We start from the raw sequence: 24,806 nt of genomic DNA on the forward strand, positions 1-24,806 counted from the left end.
TTTCAAAATTTTATATATTGTTTCCGGATGACTGGAAAGAATTAAAGTTGGCTTTGCTACCAAAATTGTTTTAGAGGCAAAGGGAATTCATAATGGCGAAGAGGTGGAGTGCTGCGTTTTTCTTTGCTGTTTTGGCCAACATTGGTTATTAATTACGCAAAATGTGTTAATGTTAGGTAGCTGAAAAATGTCTGGCTAAATACATACATGTCTTTATTTGTATCCAGTTATTCAGTAGTCAGTAAATTCAGTATTCAGTTAATCTTAGCTTTTTTGGGTAGTGTAGATGAAATTTCTCAATATCGTTCCAGGAAGCGAAATTTTACCTAATTTGCAGACCTTCATATCAAAAAAGGTTTATGGTAGAGGTGCAACAACTCCGCACTATGTTCTCAGCATACGTATTTATCGAACTGCTAAAGCTCATACTTATATAACGTTTTAGTACAGAGATATGATCGCACTAATTTGAAGAAAACAGCGAACACTGAAAAAAATTCTTTGGACAATGAAAAAACATTTCTGATATTTTTCAACCGAATTGAAGATCTGGAAGCATCCCCTGCAGACCTAAGCATGTCGAATCGCGCGTATTATCACACGCGTCTACAATCGTAATCATATACTCCAGGAAAAGGACACTCCACTCATCACAAACGCGCTATATTTTCAGTATAGAGGCATACCGCCTACCATGTCATCGGTCTTAAACACAACAAAAGTCAGTACACTTACCATGTGTCAAGGCAGAGCTATCCCAACATTTAAACGCTATTGAAACGAAACTACTACAGTTGGGGATTACATAATAACGAAGAAACAAGTTCCTCCACTAATCCAATCAGGAACCCGATCTGTCAATCCATTTACTACCATGGCCCTTACTCCTAGGAGACATTTATTCTGGTCCCACGAGCCGGAGATCAGGTCAAAGCGACCGGCACTTGCAGACTGGAAGAACAGACAGTAGAGTTCTTGGAGGGCTCTTAAAAAGCTTTCCGAATTGGCTTTTAATATCACTGATCACTTTATTCCATGCGGAAAATAAATTACCGGTCAAAATTTTCAGCCTGACTACGCTCAGTGCAGGATAACGGCCGGTCAGTCCAATATCTTTGTAACCTTTGTTAATATCTCTATAACTGCTTAAATCTTTATGGAAACTGTTATCACTGTACCCTCGCCGAATTCCCAATCTCAACCTGCTACCGGTCTTTTTGCAGCCTTTCCCTATACGTTAAGTTCTCTGAGATTTCATTTCTATGCTTTTAACTACCAATCGTTTTCTTCCCTTCTCTATACACGGCTTATGAATTTCGTTTTTATTTCTACCAGGATATCATTATATTCCATTTATTCCCCGACCTTTCCTCAACACCATCAAATCAACACCAACCAGGCTGTGCTGCGCCTACTCGCATGGATCCCGAACGTCACTAAAGCGCAGGAACTGCCTTATGTGATGCAAACACTCTTCGGGCAAGTCCGCCAACTGTGCCTTGCCGTCGTCGCAAGGGTTGCACTCCACAGAATCGCGCACGACACTTGCGAGGCGCATGAACTCTGTGAAATCCGCAAGTCGGCGTGCACTCTCAGCAACCAGTTGCTTTGCTCTGTCTCTCTGGATGTGCACCGCTGTCTCAAGCTCCTCAATTAACACAGGGTAACTTAACGTGGTTTCAAAGGCTTCAGCGGTGTACTTAGCCCGGATTCCCGTAACATAGGTAGCAGCGCGCTTTGCCAAGGCCTGGTTCCTCTGCAAGATGTTTTGAATGTGCAGGCGCTCGCTCATCATTTCGCCGCCAGTGCTATTGTAAGAAAAAGTTAGACTCTGAAGCGCATGATTGCTCTCGAACTCGGGCGTCGTGAGCTCCGTGACAAACTCTGTGAATGCTTCGGGGCACGGAGGTAGAAGTTCGAACTGGCGCAGGGTCCTGCTTCGGTGCAGCAGGCCTGCCAACGGCGCCATGTCATGGCCACATCGCCGCCAGAAGCGGATGGCTAGACCCCTGACTGTTGGGTTGAGGAGAACGGCATTGCATATAGCGGGGGCGCACAGATTCCAGCATTTGTTGCAGCACCCGGATTGAACATCCAGCACCAGGTGTCTGATGAAAGACGCTCTCTCGATTAGCTGAACAATGACCGTTGACGTTGGCTCCGTTTCGCCGGTCGCGCAAAGAATGGATGACACTTTCAGAGTGACCTCTGTGATTTGACCTGCCATCATATGATTTCCAGCTGTTAGGAGGATGTTGAAGGGTAGGGCGACAATGTCTATGTCTGGGTAGTCCAAGGTGAAGCAGCTATCCACCAGAACCCTTTGTTGCATGCCACTTTCACTGATAACGCTGCACACCTGCAGTGTGTTCTGGTATACTTCTGTTATCGTGAGTCTCTCCAGAGACTTATTTCTTGCTATCGCTCGCAGAAATCCCTGGCATTCCACGGCGCAGAAGGCCCACATTGAGAATTTCAGTTCCCTCAGGGACATCTCATCGGCCAACAGTGCCGTGATCCAAGTTTTCACATGCTCAGTTACTTCAGAGTGGGTTTCCAGGCAGTCTGGGCAGTACTGAGGTAAAGTTGGAAAGTCTTCAAAACCCTCAAAATCTTCTCTGTCAGCTTTAAAGGTTCTATATGAGAGGTGGAAGTACTTGAGCGTTTTGTTGCGGTTTAAAAGAGTCTTTATTGGTGGGGCATAATAAGGATAGAGCGAGGCAATTTCTAGGTCTAGCTTGATCAGCACTTTGTTATCCGAAAGAGCAAGGCATATAGTCCAGAAGTCTTCAAGGAAACTATGAGATGGATCAGTTATTTTCAGTGATGTGAGCGACCTGCTTGTTCGCAGGTACGTAGTAAGGCAGAGATCCAGGCTTTCCGGACCGTAGAAACGAGAGCGGTTGTCGAGAACGTCTCTAGAAAGCGACAGTTCCGTAACGCCAGTGTTTTGGAACATCACTGTTTTGAAGATGCTTGCAGACGGATTCTCAAGTGAATCATGCAAATAGATGTTACTAGCGTTGAGCACTGTCAAAGAAGTGCCCGCCAGTATGGGTGCAAGTGCGGCAAGAAAGTCACCCTCTATATGCCCGCACAATGAGAGCGATTCTAGCTTTGGCAGGGAAGCTATCGCCTTGGCCAGGTGTATCGACGAGGTTCGCATTCCCGAATTCCACCACGCTAGTGTGATCCTCTTCAGCGCTCGGCTGCTGAGAATCGCTTGGCACACGATGTATGCGTTATCTCCCATGACGTCGTCGTTTAGGGTAACTTCGACCACGCAGCAGTGCCTGGCCAGCAGTTCATACAGGCACGACGCTGCTCGTAATCTCTCTTCACACGTGGCCCAACGTGTGAGGAACATGCCGTCACTCGCCCACACAAGGGACAGTTCCGAAGCGGACTCCTCTTGAAGTTCAAGCCCGACGACCCAGAGGATGCTGTTCCAAGCTTTCAAATTTCCGAAGATGTGGCACAAGTGACCTTCACTGCTCGTGCACGGCCGACGGTGTTCGATGCTCAGACCATCGTAGTGGCTGTGGTCCATGCCTTCAAGCGCCTGTGGCGGTTCCCCTACCTCAACGGTATCTTTTGGAATCTCGGCCGCCATAGGGCGATGCTCGTCGGAACAGTCGTCGACTTCATGCCCCCGCTTTGTCATCGCAGTAGCGCCGACACGTCGAGAACAGGCCTGCAAGATAAGCATCAGGAGATGGGTCAGAGGGGCAACCGCAAGAACAGGGCGCGTGAGCAGCACTTGCAAAAATGGGTCTGTTTTTCACGCTGCCAACTTGAATATCGAATTAACATTACGTAGAAAAAAAAATAGCCTCTTTTTTGGCAGAAATACGCAGCCGTCGCCAGGGGACACTGCGGGGGTCGCACTATGATTTATAAAGGGAAAGGAGAAAGGATGCATATAAAATCCTACAGGCCGATTACCATAACATCTGTTATGTACAGGTTAGCCATGTAGGCGGTGAAATTAAAGGTGCAAGCATGGGTAGAAAGTAACAAGATACTCGGAGAACTTCAGAACGGCTTTAGAAATGGTAGGCGCTTAGATGATAGCCTGTTCTTGCTTACCCAATGCATCGAAATATCTAGAGTGGAAAATAGACCTTTGTATTTGGCCTTCCCTTGACATAAACGGGGCGTACGACAACGTAAGCAGGGAACTCCTGTAGAACATATTAAAAGGATAAGGTATCGGTTATGAGATAATAGAGTTCCTACGGGAAATATACAGGGATAACAAAGTAGAAATTCCGTGGGAAGGGATAAGAAGTACGGAAGATGTCAAAGTATACAAAGGATTAAGACAAGGCTGTCCTCTATCACCGCTGCTGTTCATGCTTTATATGATAAACCTGGAACGGAGGATACAAGACAGTAACCTAGGTTTTAACCTGTTATATAGATTAGTTGGAAAGGCGGTAGAGCAGCGCCTCCCCGGTTTGATGTATGCAGACGATATTGTGCTGCTAGCGGAGAGTCTGGAAGAATTGCAAACTCTAGTTAAGTATTGCGGAGACGAAGGGGAGCGCAGTTAAGTCGGGTCTGATGATTTTCAACGGCTCAACTGATCAGGGTCTTAAAATACAAGGCCATGAAATACCTAGAGTAGCAGAATATAAATATTTTATTTATTTATTTTTTATTTAGAACATACTGCAGTCAATATAGACCAAGCAGGAGGGCAATACAGGACAAAAGAAAACGCATTTCAGCGCCACCATCGGCAAGCAAATATCTGGGGGTATGGGTAAACGAAGGATTGGCATACATTGGAAGGCATGAGCGATCACTTAAGGCCAAAGGGCGAAGGAATGCCGGGATAATGAAGCATAAGGCATTGTGGGAATACAATAGGTATGAGGTCTTGAGGGGTATTTGGAAAAGAATTATGGTGCCCGGACTTACTTTCGGAAATGCGGTTTTGTGCCTAAAATCAGAGGTACAGTCGACATTAGAAATAAATAAGAGATCCGTTGGACGATTAGACTAGGTACCCACGGCAAAACTACAAATGAGGCGGTACAGGGAGATATGGGCTGGGCATCTTTCGAAGTACGGAAAGCTCAGAGTAAAATATTATATGAGGAACGCCTGAGGAAATTGGACAGTAACAGATGGGCAGCTAAAGTATTTAAATACCTGTACTTAAAAAGCGTTGACTCACAATGGAGGAAAAGAACTAGGAAACTAAGTATGCTGGTCACAAGGACGGAGAAATAAAGAGCAATAAGCAACAGGTGAAAAACACAGAAGGTAAAAATTGGATAAATTCGATGAAAAAGAAACAGAGTGTGGAATTATACCGAAAGTGAAAAATGCAGATTAGGAAGGAAGATTTCTTTGATAACTCAAAAGGCAGTGCCCTACTTTTTGAAGCTATATCAGGGTGCCTTAGAACACGCAGCTACAAAAAGAAATTTAACAATGGAGATAACTCCAGTGAAACAATTGACCATATTATACTCGAATGTAATGGTATCAATCCGGAAGTTGATGCAGGCGCAATCACTGTTCCTGAAGCTTTGGGGTTTAGAGATACCAGTGGCCGGGTGAATAAACCGGCGGTGGAAACTAGCAAAAAACGACTGGAAGATTGGTGGCTTAAAAGCAGAGAAGTGACATAATGTTAGTAATGTAGAAACAAAAATTTAATAAATAGAATGATGGTTTAGTTAACCAATCTAAGTCAATAATTAAGATATATGGAGAAAAATGAGCATGATAGCTACTGCTACCACCCCGTTTCAAAGGGGACGCTCCTATATTCCATCCATCTTCAATTAGCGAAGATGCCGCGTAACGAAATTGCAAGTACCGGAGAAAGCGCCGATGTGACTCCGGCACTGCGCTGCGTCCACACTGCAGCTCTCCGTGGTGTTGTAAAAATGACACTGGCACGCTATTTCCACTCGAATGACCATCGGGGGTTTCACCTTGTCCAATCGTACCAGTTGCGCCCACAGACAGCGCACCATCTCCGTTGCGGAGAGCGGCAGTCAGCCGTGCGCGTCTACCGCCTTTGAAAACTTGTAGTACACAGTAAGACGTTTTCAGTGCATGCCGTTAATAGAAACAAGATGGTCTTAATCGAAATCTTTGAGCGCATATTCTTGGGAAGAAAGAGAAGTGAAAAGTGTACATGACTACCATCGTACGCCTCCTGCCGCGGCAAAAAAGACCCTCTCTTAATTAAGAAAGGGCACAAGCCGTGGTGTGCAGTCCCTTGCCCTGAATGCCTGGCGCTGTACATTGGATAAACTAAGAATTTTGTAGAAAGGATGAAGCAGTAAAAAGCTTATATTAGAAAAATGAACAACGAGCGAAGCGCGCCTGCCGAGCTTTGCGATGCATGTGAGATATTGACGAAACTATATATATATAGTTTCGTCAATATCTCACATGCATCGCAAATATATATATATATATATATATATATATATATATATATATATATATATATATATATATATATATATATATATATATATATATATTGAGCTGGAGGTCGTCATACTCGCATAGAATGCAGCTTCAGGCATGGCCAATTCAGCAGATGTAATAAACCCTTACCTTTTCGTTCGCTTACGGTAAGTCCATTGACTTCACGGTTGAAGTGTATTAAACGTTCAGTTGCAACTGAGGCGCACTCTATCCTGAATAAGGAAACAGAGTACACCTCGAAACATCGCGTTTTCAGGTTTGTCGAGATTCATTTCTCCTTTCATTTGCATTCCTCAACCATGTATGTCGAATGTTTTCGTGTGAATCGCGTAACTTTTACTTGCGATAAGGTGACAACGGCTGCAGAACGGAGAGGCCTCTTATGAGCAGCTTCGATGATTGCTTGCTTCTACGCGTGGAACGAAACCTCGTTTAATGTGCTCCATATCTTGGTGCGCCTATACTTAGGTGAGTGACATACGCCTGATCTGCTAATGAGCTCCCGCAGGAGTCCCAAGTACATGACAGGTGCGTGCCGCGCATGAAGGATCTTTTAAAGCTGCCACAACCTGCGACACAACAGTTGGCTCTTCTCAATGGCCTGCCTTTCGCGAAGGACCATAAGCGCGTGCAGGTGATGAATTGCGCGATTTCAAGCATAGAAGCGCTGTCGGCCCCACATGGAGATTTCACTGCGTGAACTGATCGCAATCAGTGCTTAACGCACAGGTTTATTTACAAATGAGATCAGAATTGTCGGTTAGGAAAAATAATCGGTGATTTATTGGGGACATTTGAAGACCTGATGTATATGCTTATCGTACAGACACGATATTTCCTGGGCGCCTGCACACGCACGCATTGAAAGCAACGAATGTGCCAACAGTGAGGCGTGAGCAGCAGCACGCAAAATATCAACTGCGCCGGACACACGTCCAAAGCACCATAGCGGGTACCAAAACTGTTCGTTGGAGACCTCCGCCTTCAATAAATCTCGTGGTAGCGACGCAGCAAAGCCCAGGAACTTGTTGGTCATCAATGTTGACTCGAACATTGGGCGATGGACCCATGTCTGTGCGGCACCTTGAAGGATGTAGGAGCAACAGTTCTGATTTACTCGGTGAGCAGGTGAGGCCCACCGCCGCGGCGTGCGCCGTGACTATGTCCGCCCCAGCCTGGAGGGTTTCCTCCATTTGACCGACATTACTCGTTGATGTCCAAAGAATAACGTCATCTGCGTAGAATGAGCGGGAGAGGTGGGGGATAACTGTCAGGGTTTTTGCCATGGGTGGGAGCGTAATACTGAAAAGAAATGGAGAGAGTACTGAGCCCTGAGGTGTACCTCTGTTACCTAGTTGTAAGGTTGGTGAAGAGAGTCAACCAAATGTTAGTTCTGCCGTTCGGTTGCGAAGGAAGGCCGCTACGTATAGTGCGTCCTTCCTCTTACTGAAATATTCGAAAGGGCGTTCATAATGTCCGAATGGTGAACATTGTCAAAAGCCTTGGTGAGACACAAGGCCAAGATGGCCCTGATGCGTTTAGTGTTCCTGGGGTGTAGTATCTCTTCCGAGAGCTGTAACATAACGTCTTGGGTGGGAGATGGCTGCGGAATCCAATCATAGAGTGAGGAAATAGGTGCTGTTCTTGCATGTGTTCCTGCAAGCGGGTTAGCACCACATGTTCAAGAAGTTTCCCTAAGTAGGAGGTTAAAGAGATGGGTCGGATATTTTTGAGATCCAAAGGTTTTCCTGGTTGAGGGGTGAAGATGATTTTCGCATGGGAACATTCCATCTTGCCAGCACTCGTTGAAAACGTCTGTAATGGCATGTACGGAGTGCTCATCCAGGTTCCTGAGCATTTTGTTAGTGATTTTGTCTGCCCCAGGTGCTGATGTCGTTCTGAGTTTATACATGGCTGCCCGTACTTCCCATTGCGAAATGTCTTCGTCCAATTTGGGGTTCGGGTTGCCGCGATAGTCAGAGAGTGGTGTGCGAGTAGTGGTAGTTAGGTATTGTTCTTTTAAGGCTTCGAATAGGGCGTCATCTTGTAGGGGAATTTTTGGAGGATTCGGCTAACATTTTTTCGCTGGTTGCTCTTGGTGTGATCTGGATCCAGCAGACAGCGGGGAAATGTAATAGTAATAATAAAGCAGAGATTTCCGCTCATGCGGTCGCATAGCAGACCCCACTGCTGGCGTGCCAACTGTCCTGCATAGGCTTCAATTTCTTTTGTCAGTGTTGCGATGCGAATCCTGAGTGTTCCCTTACAAAAATGAGTTTTGAAACTCTATTGTTGGACTATTGACCGCCTTTTGAATTTACTGAATTTCGATAGACATTCAACCCCAGCTGAATGCAATCTTTACAGGGCCAACAGAATTTTCATTGTGTTCTACCCAATAGACTTTTTGTGCAATTTTTTCTATGTGCTTTTTGTTGTCAGTTTTCAACGTTCACGAACAATTAGCGTGTACTGTTCATGCTGACCCATGTTTTTAAGTAGTTTTAGGCACAAATGATAAGAGCATGATGTGACAATTTCGTTATGAATTTTTGGTCTCACTTGTAATCAACTATTGGCCACATTCTGCAAAGGGAAATATAAGAGCAGCATGCAGTTGCGTGCTCGTTCATGTTATATAAGAGTACATATTAACGGTGCACACTTAGCTCAAGCTTCGCAACACAGTGAAAATATGCCCTAAAAACTTCATGATGGCAAAGCCTCCACTAATAATGCAAATACATCGTTGAATGTCAATCAGAATTCGTAATGGATCAGCTTCTGTATGTCGCAGAAGGTAACTTTAGTGGTAGGACATATTTTATATTTATCATAAAACAAGTTCAGTGAGTCATCATACTAACAAACAGGATCCTAGATTGAACCTACCATGTAGGGCAGGACAGAGCTTTTTTAAACCAGTTCCAAAGTTCACTATATATATGCTTCAGGGTCTGACATTCTGCCCAAGCATAGGTATTTTTGCCCGTAGCTTATTGCCGCAAAATGAGGTGCAGTCTGTATTGGAATCCTCCACCGCTCTATGTCTTTGGAGAGTTTTACTGTAATTTTTTTCTTTTCTTTCCTTTCTTAAAGTGGACACCATGCTAAAATGAAGTCACTTTAAACATTGAGGGGTTCTAATAATCACCGATTGATCCCACGGATACCATAGAGTTAACACGCATAGCAAAAACATTCGCGTATGAAAAAAAAAAGAAGAAAAAAACAAGATTGCATGCGCGACTCTTCTTTTCAAAGAAGCATTCGGCCGCCGCCTTGCTCCTGTCCGCATCCCACTTCCCCCGTGCCCCGCGAACGGCGCCAGCATGTCCGGAGAGGTCGAGGGTCGCTTCCTGTCGGCTGGGGGGAAAAAAGGGGGAGGGAGGAGGGGTTGCTCCCGCTTGGTCTCCGCTCTCTGCCTTCTCCGTGGTTTGCTTTCACGGAGGTGACCTTGGCTTCAGCAGTCGCGCAGCGGGGGTGGCGGCTTTTCACCGAAGCTGTTCTTCTGCGCCCCGTTTTCTTTGCACGCAGACGCGGGTACGCTGAGTGCGGCGATGTGTCAGTTCAGTTGGCGTTTTCCCGCCACCGTGGTCGCATCTTGCACTGTGAACGAAGCACCGTATGTAGGTTTTTCGCTGGTGATTATCACGAAGATCGTTTTGTTCAAATTGGAGCGCGAACGTACGAATTTAAGTCTTCGGAGGACTCCGCTCTTGGCCGGCAGCTTCTGCGCAAGGAGGACGTGTTTAAGAAGTTTAACAGTCGCAGGCGTTTTGGATTCTAAGCGAAAAGCCGGCGCGGTCGGAGGGAGCGTCTGCACTTTGGTGAGTGTTTTACTTTTTCCTATTCGTGTTTGTGCCAGTCTTGTACAGTGTGTGTTACAAGGTGAAGCCCGCATGTAAATATTTCTAGCAGACAAACCAGCCTCGTCGGGAAAAAAAGGAGGGGGAGAGAGAGAGAACGAGGCTTGTCTCTACGCGGACGCTGGAGCCGATGGAACGCCAGCTGGAATGGCGACATTTTCTTTCTTTTTTTTTAACCGGTGACCGTTTTTGACGGATTGTTCGGCACAGTGCTGTACTCTTTCGATACGCTACTCGCGCTGAGACGGACACATTATCGAGATCATAATATGCCTCTGTCACACATTGTGGATTATTGAATCTGTGCAGCTCCGCCATTTTTGCAGTGTTTGTTTTTGTTTCCACTCATTTTAGTGCCTATAGTTGGTAAATTTGCTTCAAGTTTTCTGGGTAGTAATGCTTGTGACCTGCGCTTTGCTATTTATATTCACAATGGGATCTTTGACGGCAGCATATATTGTTTATCAGGGAGAAATGAACGATGTGGTAGTGCTGCCGAGCTGTGGAGGCGGCGGTCGATGCCGTCTAAGCAGTGAAAGACAGTGACAACTCATTTTAGACAAGCTGCTATGACGTGGAGCAGCGCACAAATGCCTTTGCTCTATTTTTAGGTTAGTATATACCGCAACTTAATTATGATTTATATTGTTTATTTCAGCATCACATGCGAGGAGTTCCCGGACGTATCAGCGTTTTACGCAAAGAACAGCCTGGCGTCATACCTTGCACATGAATTGAAATAAAGCAAATAAACAACCCAGCTCATGTTATGGGTTCACCAAAGATGCATATTTTTTCTTTCTCATTAACGCGCATTTTTTATTCTGTGTTCCCTTTCCGCTGCGGATTAACAGAAAATGCTGCGTGATCAACGGTTAGCCAGGAACAGGCACGAGGTGGTTTACATTAATGCAAAAGTAGCACAGCACATATCCTTGCTGCGGTCAGTCAACACATTCTATGTTCTGCTCGACCAATCAACAATTTAGTCAGTTTAGTGTAGGTTAATGAGTGAGTAAGTATAATGGGGCTTAAAAGATCAAGATCTGTTTTGTTCTTTTATGCCTCACTATGCTTATCATTAACCAGCACTGATCAGACAGGATTGTTGATTGGTCGGGCAGAACATAGAATGTGGTGACTTATCGCAGCTAGGAGATGTACTGTACTACTTTTGCATTAATGAAAATCACCTCCTGGCAAACCGATGGTCGTGTACTATTTTCTGTTGTTCAGGAGTGGAAAGGTAGCAGAAAATCAAAAAGCGTCACTTGCAGAGTTTCTGAAGCATTTGAGCCTGAAATCAACAGAATTTCAGTTGCGCGAATTCCAAAAGCGCTCTTAAGAAACACATGGGCCACTATTTCATAAGCGCTCAACAAGAGGTTAACACTGCATCATCCAAGATGTTGCCGATTATCGACAGACTTTCAACAGCGTGTATTGACACAACGCTTTCGAATTTCTATAGAAACCCTACATGCATTTTTGTAAGGGTTCTGTTATGTTTGTTCGCTAACCATCGTTTTTGCAGGCTGGCATGGGCCTCCCACATGTGAAGGTGGCGGCTGTCTGCGATGTCAGATACCAAGAGTGAGTGGGATTGTGGAGGTAGCTAATGCCACGTCCTGGGAGAGGCATTAAGTCCATTTGTCAAGATCGGCAATAGTTTTGGGAGCTGAATTGCGAATCTAGCGGAATTTATCCCAGTTTACATTTTTTTTTTTTTGGGGGGGGGGGGGGGGGGGGGGGGGGGGGCGAGTATATCGAGCCAGTGAACTGAGCTGAATTTCTGTATTTACGATGTAGTGGTCGCTCCCGATGTTGCATGTGTTGGCCCAGCGACTGTGTGGTATGTTCTTCGTCAAAGTGAGGTCTGTACTGGTGTTTGGACACTGTTGCCTATTCTTATTGGGTGGTCTAGATCACTGATTAGGGACAAGCCCTCATTCTGGATGAATTTCCAAAGCGCAGTGCCCTTTCTGCAGTTCTTGTAACCCCAACTTGTGTGGTTGGCATTGAAGTCACCGAGCAGAATTAAAGGGTGTCTGCGGCTAATAGAAAGGGCCTTTCGGTGGGCTGCTAATAGAGGGGCTAATGTGCCTTTGGGTGGGCTGCATATATTTAGAACGAATAGGCTGCTGCCTGTGCGAGTTCCCGGGAGAAGCTCGACTAGGTGGCTGTCTGTATCCCTCAAGTCCAGGTGGTGGTGCGTAGCCGCTAGGTTACGATGGACCAGTGTGGCGACCCGTGGGAGTGTCGTTCCCTCTGGTTCATGCGTGGTGTAGTTACAAAGTTTTGCCCTTGCCCCTTGTTTGTGTTTCTTGTAAGGCGATGATGATGGGAGTGTTGGCATTCGAAAGTGTTTGTAAGTGGAGTTGTTAGTTATCTCGTTTTGCATGGAAACTCCTACAATTCCACTGTCACACATGTATCTCATGACGGTGTTTAGCCATGTTGGGCTTGGGGGCGGGGGGGGAACTGGTCGGCTCATGCCGATCCTGCGATTCCGGGGGGTAAGAGCCCATTAGGCTGGGTCTGCATTTGAGCCGTGGTCGCCTCTTGTGCACCTTGACGCTGCTCAAGCACTGTCAACCGGTTGAATATGTTGGCCATCCAGGTTGTGTGGTCATCATTATTCAGAACAACGGCAAGAATACTGCCACTATTACTAGGCTCACAAACACAGTCCACCAGACCATGAGACTGATAGACGAATTGCGAACCGTCACCGGGGTACGCGGGAGCACGACCTCCGCCGCCTTATAAAAGCGTTCGTGGTGAGTCGAGTGGTGTAATTCCTCCCATGCTTGTTTCTTTACAAGGTGGAGGAAGAAAAGGTAAATTCACTAATCAGGCAAGCCGATAAAACGGCCCTCAATCTCCCCAGACACAGGTCGAATACATGTCTGCTTCTTATGGGGGTTCATAATACCCTAGATGAGCTTAGCGAAGCCACTCGCACAGCACAAGTTGAACGCCTATCATCCACCACGTCAGGGAGGCATATTCTCTCTTCCCTAGGCCTCAACCCTATAAGCTCACTCAGACCTATGCACTCCACCCCGGGAGCAATTCAATCTCTTTTAACAATCCATCCACTCCAGAAAAACGACGTCCACCCGGTCCATCACCTAGCTCGGCGAGACGCCAGAACTGCACAAAGGATACCACGCAGATACCAGTGTAGTCTATGTGGACGCCGCAGAATATATGCTATTCATCAAGCCTATGCCTTGAGCGTGGTTTCCAATACACTTCACCCTATTGTTTCTGGTTCGATTAAAGCTGCATCCTCGTTAGCGGCAGAAGACGTAGCAATTGCCTTGGCAATCTTCTCAGCCACTGCCACACTAATCTTTAGTGATTAAAAAAAGACAGCAATCCGCAATTTCGCACGAGGCAGGATGCACACGAGTGCTTTCAAATTTCTCAGTTCTATTCAACCCCTTACAAGATCCGTTGAACTCCTACGGGTACCTGCTCCTGCGGGCAACCCTAGGAATGAAGCTGCCCACAACACAGCTCGAGCGCACGTCAACCGAGAAGGGCCAGCTACAGACCCAGGCAGTGCACGCGAACGCCTGGTTACCTATAACGAAATTACTCTCCACTACTGGGAGCAACGACTCCAGTATCTGCCCCCACACCAGTCACTCCCTAAACTCGAGCAGGTGACCTGGCGCCAGCTCCAGTCCCATACCTTTCTATCTCCAGCACACCTCGCCCACATCCACCCCGGCCTTTTCTTTCCTGTATACACCCTCTGCGGAGCACCCAAAGCAGACTTTCACCACATTCTCTACATTTTCTCTGAGCTCCAGCGACCCCGCAATTGGCAACTAACAGACATAGAGCGACGGGAGATCGCGGTGTCCAGCTCGGGCCCAGCTGCACAAAAGGAGCTAGTGGGCTGGGCTCTAAGAGTCGCTCAGAACCACAAGCTCCCGGCCACCCTACGCGATATCGATCCGACCCATCGATATAGTCAATAATAAGGCTCAAGAATCAATAAACGTTTTCATCACCCCCACGCGGCAAGGCGCCCTTGAGCTCTTTCGCAACAAGAGAGGAATGCGCCCAGAAATAGGCGCGCCCCATTCCTCCAATGGCTGAGGAGATATTGAGGGTCACACGGACGTTAGTGCGCCGCCTCGCAACCAACACTGCATTAACCCCTTCTTTAGGACAGTAGTTATTGAACAGCGGACCCGACGAAGGGATGTGCCGTCGCTGCCGAAGCCCAGAGAAAGCTACCCTTATCGTACCGGAATGTGCCGAATATCCTGACATTCGAGAACGGCTCTGGCAGAAATTCCCATTGCCATTCGAGCGGTCAACTACATCACTTGGTCCTTCCACTGTTCCTTTATAAACATTCTACACGCTGGGCAAAGCTCGAAGAGTTTGTCGGTGCAGGTCTAAAAGGCTAGTTTACGGCTGTTGACGCCAAATGAACCAGAACCCAACTCGGCCACAGTTACTGTGCATGGTATAGGGCCACAATACCCGCAAAGATGACTAGAGCAAACGTGCGCACTAATAACATTGTATTCTTTGATTTATGATGAGGATAACGCTAGTAATCATGGTTTACTAGTCTAATTCATAAGTCGTAGGCAGTATGTACTCAATATCCAATTCAGGTCTGCCAGAGGTTGACTTAATTTTTTTACATCTTTGCAACTGTACTGGGTTTTTGCTTCAGAACGTTTATTCAGCTTTGCCTGTATTGCATCGATCCTGATGTGGTTTGCAGTATGCACTAAATAAACATTTCCGAGAGCACTGCAAAATCTACACTGGGGAAATGCGTAAGCGTAAACAGCGTTGTCCGCGACATGTGTCAGCGGGATTCCGCGAGTGGCAGATACTGGGACCTTCCTTTCCTGTAAACCACTTTTTGGCTCTAAATAATTACCTAAAAAACCGAAATCAATTCTGTCACTCTCACATCTTTCTTTCGTGCTCTATCCGATGTTACCATTCTTTCGATATACAAAAAAAAAAAACAAAAAAAAAAAACTAGAGGGCACTTTGGACCACTGAAGTGCGATGAAGCGAAAGTCATTATAGCGCGGTATATCGTCGCTCTCCATTACGGCACCTCTATCTCCCTCTATTCTTTCACTCCCACCTTCCTCCCTTCCTTTACGGCGTTGTAGATGTGTCCGCGCTTATTTCGCATGCTAGCAAGGTGATGTTGAAAATCCTCCAAGGTAGGCTGCAGAAGTATGTGGATCGGGAGCTTCCGGACGTGCAAGCTGGGTTTCGCAAGGACAGAGGAACTAGAGACCAAGTTGCCAACCTTCGCTGGATCATGGAAAAAGCAAGAGAGTTCCAGAAACCCATCTACTTCTGCTTTATTGATTATGCGAAAGCGTTTGACTGCGTAGATCACAGCAGATTGTGGCAAGCTCTCCAAGAGATGGGAGTTCCAATTCACCTCATCTGTCTCCTCAGGAACCTGTATGAAGGGCAAGAGGCCACAGTCAGAACTGGGCATGGTCTTACTGATTGGTTTCCAATTGAGAAAGGAGTGAGGCAAGGCTGCATACTGTCGCCCTGCCTATTTAACCTATATGCAGAGTGCATCATGAGGAAGGCTGGTCTGGACGAGTCTTCAGCTGGAGTGAAGATTGCTGGAAAACGTATCAACAACCTTAGATATGCGGATGATACCACTTTAATGGCAGAAAGTGAATCGGAACTCAAGAGACTTCTGATGCGCGTACAAGAAGAGAGTGAGAAGTTTGGGCTTAAACTGAACATTAAAAAGACAAAGATCATGGCGTCTTGCCCTATCAAGTCCTGGAGCATCAAGGGACAAGAAGTGGAAGCTGTGACAGATTTTCTCTTCTTGGGCTCCAAGATTACCTCGGAAGGAGACTGCAGCCATGAAATTAGGAGACGCCTGCTTCTGGGAAAGAGAGCAATGGTTAGCCTTGACCGCCTAGTAAAGAGCAGAGACATTAGTCTGCCAACCAAGATCCGTATAACTCGTGCTATGGTCTTTCCAGTTGTGATGTATGGATGCGAGAGTTGGACTGTGAAAAAGGCTGACCGCCGAAGAATTGACGCGTTTGAATTGTGGTGCTGGCGAAGACTCTTGAGAGTTCCTTGGACTGCCAGAAGATCAAATCAGTCAATATTGTCGACCATAAACCCTGACTGCTCATTGGAGGGTCAAATTCTAAAGTTAAAGCTCAGCTACTTTGGTCATCTGATGAGAAGAGAGGAGTCGCTGGAGAAAGATTTGATGTTGGGAAAGGTTGAGGGTCGCCGGAGAAGGGGTAGGCAGCGAACGCGATGGTTAGATGGCATCCTCGAGGCACTGCAGATGAAGTTATGTGATGTTAGGAAGATAGTGAGAGACCGGAAAGCGTGGCGTGACATGGTCACTAGGGTCACGAAGAGTCGGACACGACTGAACGACTGAACTGAACTGAAGATGTGTCCGCGGAGAATTGTACCCGCCAGTGCTTCGGTGGTGGACGACGGCTGTTGCCCGACGCGCGTCTTTCTCTACCTTTTCTTTTCCCTTCTTTCTTCTCTATTTTCTCTTCTGTCCGCACGAGGCAGTGGAGTTGGCTCAGCTACAGAGCCAGTAGCAGGCCCGTGCATTTTCTTTTCCTTCTTCCTTCAGTCACAACAGTCAGTGAATTGTGACAGATACTGCGCCTTATCTATCCTGAAAATCAATTTCAAACGCCGCTGATGCCTGCTGTACTAACGCCTCCTAGACATCTGGGTCTGCTTCTGTTTGCTGTGTGGTGCGGCGTTCGAGGAAGCGGCAAATGAAAGGCGCCGCACGGACGTCTGGATCGGACGCCCGGCGGGGTCAACTTCGTATATGCATGAATCGCCTGGAGACGTCGTGACTTATGACGGTACACCGCGTGCCCCTTGTCGAACACAACCAGCATTTCATTGAAGGCATCAAAGTTCACCGGCGTTCTATAATTCGTTTACAGGAAAGGGAAGGCGCTGTATCTCACTCGCGCAATCCCGCCATCATCCTCACGGTAGACAAGCGGAATTATGAAGAGCGTTTCACGATCCGGGGCGTGGCGCAGTGGTAAAGCGCTGGGCTGGGGATTCAAGGGATGGAGGGCCGATTCCTGGTGGAGACAAGGTTTATTAATTTATTTTTAACTCTCACTCTCGAAAGCGTGACATCTGCTGCCAACCTTCTGCTGACAGCCTTCTGTCGACAACGATAAGGCATTACAGGCTTTCTGAGTATCTAACGGAGCATTAAATATATGTAACGGGTAAATGCACCGGGAACCCAGCAGTCATGAAAAATAGGTCACTATGACATTAAAACAGGTATGATCTGGTACGAGGGATCCGGAAAGGGGTAATACGGTTCCCAGTCTGACGTTTTCTAGTGCAGTCCTGTGTATGAGATCGGAATACCGAGCACAGTTGGATATTATACAACACTGGATATGTAGGCTTGCTTTCAGAGCTCATGGAAAGACACGAAACCAGGGTGTACAGGGAACTTGAGATGGTCTTCATTTAAGGGCAGCTAGAGGAGCTAACAGGAAGATAGAATTTCAACCACTATTGAGAGAAATGGGGAAAAGCAAGCGGCTAGGAAAGTATTCAGTTACCTCAACGTGAGAAATGTTGAGACAAAATAGAGGAGGCGGGCAAAAAAATTGGCAAGAAAATATTTGTATAGAGGTATGGGGGACAAGCCTGAAAACCTGGATAAAGAAAATATTTAAAGAAACACAAGGCTCTATGGAAAAGAGGGATGTAGATCAAATCAGCAATGGAGATGCATAGGGCATCCAAGAAGCTAATAGCTGAAGAAAGCATCAGCGATAGTGCTTGGAGCAGCTCATTGTTATTAGAGGCTAGGACGGGAGTACTGCGGACCAAGAGATAGACATGCAATGCGGTGCGCGTTGAAAGGAGGAAACGGCTGACCACTTGATAATTTCCTGCAAAGTTAAGTGTACATCAAGCTAGCCATGAAGCTAGTCATGCACATGAAGCTAGCCGGCGGTATCCCCCTGATTCACGCTCCCCGCCACGCGAGAAATGCGGCGCTGTCTTCGTGCGACTCAACATGAGCTTGGATTCCCTATTACCCGTCTTTGCTTAAAACAAATTTTCTTTCTCTCCTACCCTGCCCACTCTGGCAGTTTAGTTTTTGTTTTATTTTGCGAAATTGCCATAAGAATACTATAGAAAATGATGTAAAGCATTTTCTTCCAGAAACTGCAGGAGGCTCTTGCTCTTAGCGTTGTCCGTTTGCCCCTTGGAAAAATTCCTTCCTCGTCACCGACTGTCTCACTTCCTGGAGAATCTGTGTCCTTGAGACCTTTGTCCCTGCGCAAGTACACAGCAGGTGGCGAACATCCACCTCTGCAGCCGGTGTAGAACACTTCCGGCACGTGGCCCGTCCTATGCCTTCAGAACCCCATCGGTACATGAACGACGTGGTGAGGGACGCCTCAGACATTCTAAGGGATAGCTTCTCCAATCTAGTTAATTAATGAGGAAGGAGGTAAGTGCACTGCGGAATGAGGGCATATGTCCTTTTCCGCAGAAAGGATGCTAGTGTGGGGACAACGGAGCGAGCATCAAAGGGTAGCGTAGGGGGGGGGGGGGGGGGGGGGGGAAGGGGGGGGTTGCATTAGTGTTGGGAATTTGGTGTGTGAGGTTGTCAACTTTCCCAGCTCAGCGTTCTGATCATTATCTTGTGTCCACTGTACACTAAAAAAATATGTGTGAAATTAGAGGTATTTTGAAAGAAAATATCTGTCCACGTACAGACAGAAAATACCTTCTACTGCATTGACCGAAATAAGTTCATGGAAAATACAGTAATTTTCTGTTTTGCAGACGAAACTTTGTTTGGAATGCAAAATTTTCGATATAGTTTTGTCGTCTGTTCTACTTTCCAGCGAAAATTGATTATTACTTGAAAAGTAGGTGAACGCTGAATAGAAAGCGAAATTGTATGACAACACCGAAGGCGCTATCCGACGATCAGCTGCCTGTAATTTTGATTCGGAAGAAGATATCTAGTGGCGCCGCATTGAGATCTGTTGTTGGTTGGCTCCCTTCTACAGTGGTATCTGTTATGTATTTTTCCACTTTGGTGGCTAGACAACCGCTGCTGCGCGGCCAACAATATGGGCGTCATCGAGTATTACCAGCGCCGAGAGATAAGAGTTGCCAAGGTGGTGTGCATTGAAGAAATCGACGCTTAACGAAATTTTATTGTAGTTACAGGCAGAAAAACATGTGAATTGAAGGACGAGCAAAAAAGATATATTTGCATAGTTCCTTTAACTGCAACAGAAAAAAAAAAATAACCAGAAATCGCCGTATAACAGCAAATTTTTGTCAATTTATAATTTTTTTTTATCATTTCTAAACAGAAACAACTGTAAAATCACAGAAAAATTCGAAATAGAAAACATAGCAGAACCGAAAATTTCTGGCAGTACAGCTGCCAGAAAATTTCAGTACTTTTCAACAAAAAGTTTGTACAGTGTATCTGGACGCGCATATTTGTTTCCTTATTAAGTTTTCCCACTTCAAAGCTGCTGCGGTCGCTTCCCTGTACACTTCGGAGGGCTGTAGAGATGGCAAGAACTGGTAAAACTTTTTTTTATGCCACCATGCTGACTGCAACTAAGGCGTCTCTTTTTCGCTACGATTTTGGCAAGGCAATCAGTCAGCCCCTTACTGCTGAATTCACGCTCGCGTTACGACACCACGGAATTCTTATCAAAATCCAAGGCACAGACTATTGTATTACAAAAATTAAAAGGCGAGCACATTTAAGGATTACGTGGCATGCATAGTGACTGGCTCAGACTAATACATGCATTGGCAGCGGCTTTTCTGAATCCTAAGCCCACGAAGGAGAAAAACATAAATGGAGGTGCACATTGCATAACCGGGCGTGTTCGGTTTCCGGGAAGAAACCGCAAACGTTTCAGCGCATTGAAAGCGTTCGGCCAATCCTCCAAGATTGGAAATCTCAGATCCCTGAAGACCATGACAAGACTGTTGCCAGCGAGCGCCAATTAATAAAAGAGAAGACGAGAACCGAAGGGGGGGGGGGGGATATGATAAACCTAATCGGATTAGTTGATTGATATTGATTGGCGCTCGACATTACCTGGATATCAGACGAAAGCCTAACCATATATCTATGTTAACCCATTTAGTCCCACACAAATGGTCAACTTCATGACGCCGACTGGTAGTTCTTTCATGACACCATAGTTTGGATATCTGGAGGCAGGCAGCCTCATAATCGCAACAACCGCATGTTTTGCTCTCGATAGGCGACGCGCGATCGTACCCCCCTTCGCTGATGAATATCTAATCTCCTGAAGGTCAATCAGAATAGCGCAGCATGCTGCGAGTTTCCGAGTTTCTGAAGCTAACGAAATATCTTAAAGAAGCTTAATAGTGATGACATTCCTCGCTCTCCCAAGTGGCAGTTAGAGAACTTAACTGAATGCGCCTTGTGATAATCTCGGATGCCACAGCGGCAGAGTGAAGATAGAATTTTCGGCGCCTGGTCTTACCAGACTATTTTCTTCCTGTGAGTCACACCGCACATAAGGAAACACGCCTGAGCCCCTTAACTACGATCGACTCAAAACAGACGGAATCACTGCAAACCAGCAGCTGACCAGCATCACGTGACCAGACTTCAACATCGACTCTGCGTCGACTATGGACGGCGAAGGCTCATCTCATAGCCCAGCTTCGCAGCGTCGTTACCATGGTAACGTCGCTGCCAAAAAGTGCGGCTACAAGTTGCGTTGGACAGGCAACAGGCATACGTCAGCAGAATGCTGCGTTTCTCATAGGTTCTGCACAAGTCGAGCGCTGGGCGAAGCGAAATGGGAGGTGCCGGGGCATGGCTTAAGGCCGGGAGGGGGGGGGGGGGGGGGGGGGGCTGCCTGCGTGACGTAGGCCGGCCGGCACAAGTGAAGGAGCGCTTCAGTACAATCCGCATAACAGAGCGCTCAACCGATTTTTTTTTTTTCTTCGGCTGCGCATGCAGTAATCTGCCTAAACTCAGGCATTAAAGCACGGCAGAGAGTCATGTGTTTTCTATACGCATCGGCGTTTTACTCATATATTGGTCAGAGTTTGCAGCTTCCGCTTCTTACTCTTGTTGTCCGGGTCAGACACCTTGTCATTCAATCGTCGGCAGAAATTTTTCAGAATGTTTGTGCTGCACGACAACACATATTTCAGCCCTTTCTCACTCGTGTATACCTATTCTCAGACCTCGAAGTCTGAAGGCTCCTCCTTATAGCTGAGCAGTTGGAGTGTGAGTTCCGCAGCGACTTGGCGCTGGTTTCGGACCTTTAGAAATTTTGCTCGCTTGGACAACTCTTCCACCACAACGTAATAGTGAGCCACAGCATTCACAGCTGGCATTGCTGGGTAAACCAGCCTACCCTGTCAATTTATTTGACATGACTGTACATGTGATTGTCAGGCGAAACTGTGACAGTCTTGTCAATTGTCAAGATCTCCTTGCATTTGTCGCATTTCAGCCTCTTCGGAGCGATGTGCACCGAGTAAGCAGCCACATATGCAATGACTGGAATTGCATCCTTCAATTTTGACCGCGCCTGTTCGGTCACAACAGTGTTGCATTTTCTGCTTGGCACGGCTGCTTGCTTTTGAAGCTCTTCCCAATTTTGATTTTTCTCATTGTCAGTTGCAGATACCGCGCTCATTTTTGGAAGTGTGCTCTGTAGTCGCAACTTGTTCTCACATGCATAGATTTGCCTTACAGACAAATGATATTGCGAACCAGCCAGTCGTCGGTAACATCCAGAGCGGTCTTCTAGAAAGTCGGTCTGGAACTTCCCAAGGAGCATAAAGGACATCTTGAGCTCCTCAAAAAAGTATCTTACAATCTCAATAAATGCTTGAGTCGTCTGGATCAAAGCGCCATGAGTTTGATAAGATAGTGTACGGGCGTCCGCGCTCCTTTCCTTCCATTCCTGCAACCTGTCCAAGAAATCGCTCAATAAGGAAAGCCTCGAGTCGAATGGAGAAGGGTAGACGGGTTTTTGATATACATCTCTTAGTCTCAGTCCTTTGATAAGAGTTTTGACGTTGACAACTTGCGATCATTTTACTATTATATCGGTGAAACTGGTAGTTCTTTCGTGGTGTTTTAGGTTGTGTTTGGCTCCAATCACTCGAATCACTCCATTCAAGTCGGATATCTTCTTGGCGATGTAGCGGAGGAATGTGCAGTCTTGCTGCTCTAAGTGGGGGTTGACCCCGAGTGATGAACATATTTATCGAATAATCCTTGGGTGTGGCATGATGATGCTCCCATGACTTCATATGTATTTGTATGCATGAGGCGACATTGTAAATAGTATGCAGCAGTAAACCATGAAGCCTGCAGAGTAGCGCCGTCGTTCTTTTTTTGTTGATATTAGGTGCACTTGCTCTGTAAGCAGTTGAATGGTCGGGGAGTTATCATCTCCTTGCGCTGCGGATATTTCGCTCACAAGAGAAGCGACAGTCTCGCAGATGTCCATGTCTGAGCTTTCAGAACTTGAACTCACTCCACTGTTAAAATCCTCGACTCCCTCAAGAAAATCCAGCAGCCGTCGTTTGCTGTCGACCGCCAACGGAACTAGCACTTTGGACCCGAGCAGCTTCACTGGTGCTTTTACGCCGTTTACTGTCGGTTTTTATAACAACTGAGTATTTTTTCCAAGGAGCCTCATCGTTACAAATGTGAGCCGAAATGACGTGTTCATTGCACTCAATGACATGCCAAAATGTCAGCTGCTTCGCCAAAGCTTTCAAATCGCAAAGCTTGTTTGCTTCATCCTCATTCTGGGCAGTGATAATTGACTCCGCGAGCACTTTCTCAAGGGCAGCGGAGAAAAAGCGTATTTGCTTGCTCTCTGGGTCCTCTCGTATAGTCCCTACTCTGGACAGTAGCATGGACAATCGGGAAATACCGTCGGTACGGCCTCGGTTCGAAGCCGCAAACGCGAGAGCGACGCGGTCACTCTGCGGCCGGTGGCTTGGTCAATATAGTTTGCTTCTCGAACGATGTCTTTGGCTTTAAAGTGACGTTCGCAGACCTAAACAAAATAAATATATCCTAACATAAGTACGGCTACTTGACATCGCGAGCTATGCGTCACGCATTTATCCTTTACGTGCCACAAAGGAGTTGTAAGCAAAGCTTGCAACCCCAACGGTAGAAGCAACTTGCTGGGAAAATAATAAGCAGCAAAACTGTCTCACCCAAGAGTTTGCTAAAACGACCAGGTTTTCGCGTTGAATTGCGCTTATCCAGGCTTTTCTTGCTTCGTCGGCTTTAGGGAACGAGAAGACGTGCGCTTTGGGGCCTGTCTTGTAATTGCCATTGCACCGCGGCACACAACACTTCCTAGGCATTCCGCAGTTGGTTCTAATTCTGCACAGCCCTGTTCGCCACACATAACACGCGATAAACACCAATATCAGTCGCCGTTGCCAGTTCACGCACAGAAATAAAGATTCGAGCAAACGACCACGTGGGCGTTCAAACATGCCATTGCAGCCGCCGCGCCGAAGACGACCGTTGGAAGACGACGGCCTTACAACAATGACGTATGGTCACGTGGCCACGGGAGCTCCCCCTTGGCTCCCCGGCCTGGAAGAATTTCATCTAGGTGGCGTTGAGGGGCTTTAGCGCGCGTAGCCAACCCTTGGCCAACCGACAAGCCGGTGACGGCATAGGCCGCCGCCGCGTCGTCTGCTCCATGTTCTGTGCACGAGCAGCGTAAACCGCGGTTACGCGAAGCCGCGGTAATGTCGGCGAAACCTAAGTCATGCCGCTTACAGAGGTTACCGCAAACTGAGCCTTTCGTCGATCTCTGCTAGCTCTTTGAACCTAAGGAATAACATCTGTGGGCGGGATTCAGGTTCGCGTCGGCGCTCAAGTACGAAAGCCGCATGAGCTGACCCGCTCGAACAGCGCATACATTGTACACTGAAACGAGTCTCAAAAGCAACACATAAAATGCGCGTTTCAACATGGCGACCGTTTTCGGTGGGAGGAGCTTCACGGTGTCAACTTCTGCCATTTACTATTTCGAAATAACGAATGCGTCTAGGGCGCTCAAATTTCGGATATAAAATAATAAGGTCCAGTATTATTTGCCAGACTACAAAACTGTAATATATTGGATGATTGTGACATGGCCCCTTTAATGCTCTCTTCACTCCTCCTCAAATGCCACTCTTGTGCAGCGGTAATCAGAGCGCCGGATCGGCGGCGGCGGATCTCTATATGTGCACCGCCCGAGCCGAAACGCATAGCCGCCATGTAGCCGCCGCGTTCGCCACTGCAAATCGCCCTGTCTAAAAGTTGTAATTCTACATACGTGTCTTGCTCGAAATCTTTGCCTAAATCTATCGAAAAGCTGAAACAGCTGATGAGCTGCT

General features: G+C 46.8%; 1 protein-coding gene and 1 pseudogene across 1 annotated transcript; both read right to left on the reverse strand.

The window, feature by feature from the left end:
- Positions 1–563: 563 nt before the first annotated feature.
- Positions 564–23,941, reverse strand: LOC146203744 (uncharacterized). Its single transcript, XM_084588920.1, has 2 exons — positions 23,622–23,941; positions 564–3,694 (listed from the first exon to the last, which is right to left on the reverse strand). Exons 1-2 carry the CDS (start codon positions 23,907–23,909, stop codon positions 1,412–1,414), a joined length of 2,571 nt encoding a protein of 856 aa, XP_084445046.1. The 5' UTR covers positions 23,910–23,941; the 3' UTR covers positions 564–1,411.
- LOC146203745 (uncharacterized) lies at positions 21,464–22,897 on the reverse strand (annotated as a pseudogene).
- Positions 23,942–24,806: the final 865 nt, after the last annotated feature.

Source organism: Amblyomma maculatum, chromosome 1, assembly GCF_055883805.1.
Source record: "Amblyomma maculatum isolate TAMU_Amacu chromosome 1, ASM5588380v1, whole genome shotgun sequence".
Taxonomy (NCBI): Eukaryota; Metazoa; Arthropoda; class Arachnida; order Ixodida; family Ixodidae; genus Amblyomma; species Amblyomma maculatum.

Bases quoted from the DNA above. Each gene is read 5' to 3' on its own strand.
- LOC146203744 (XM_084588920.1), bottom strand. From the start codon at position 23,909: ATGTTTGAACGCCCACGTGGTCGTTTGCTCGAATCTTTATTTCTGTGC. The intron at 3,695-23,621 runs GTGAGACAGTTT...CTTATCTTGCAG, and splicing joins TCGTTTTAGCAAACTCTTGG to GCCTGTTCTCGACGTGTCGG.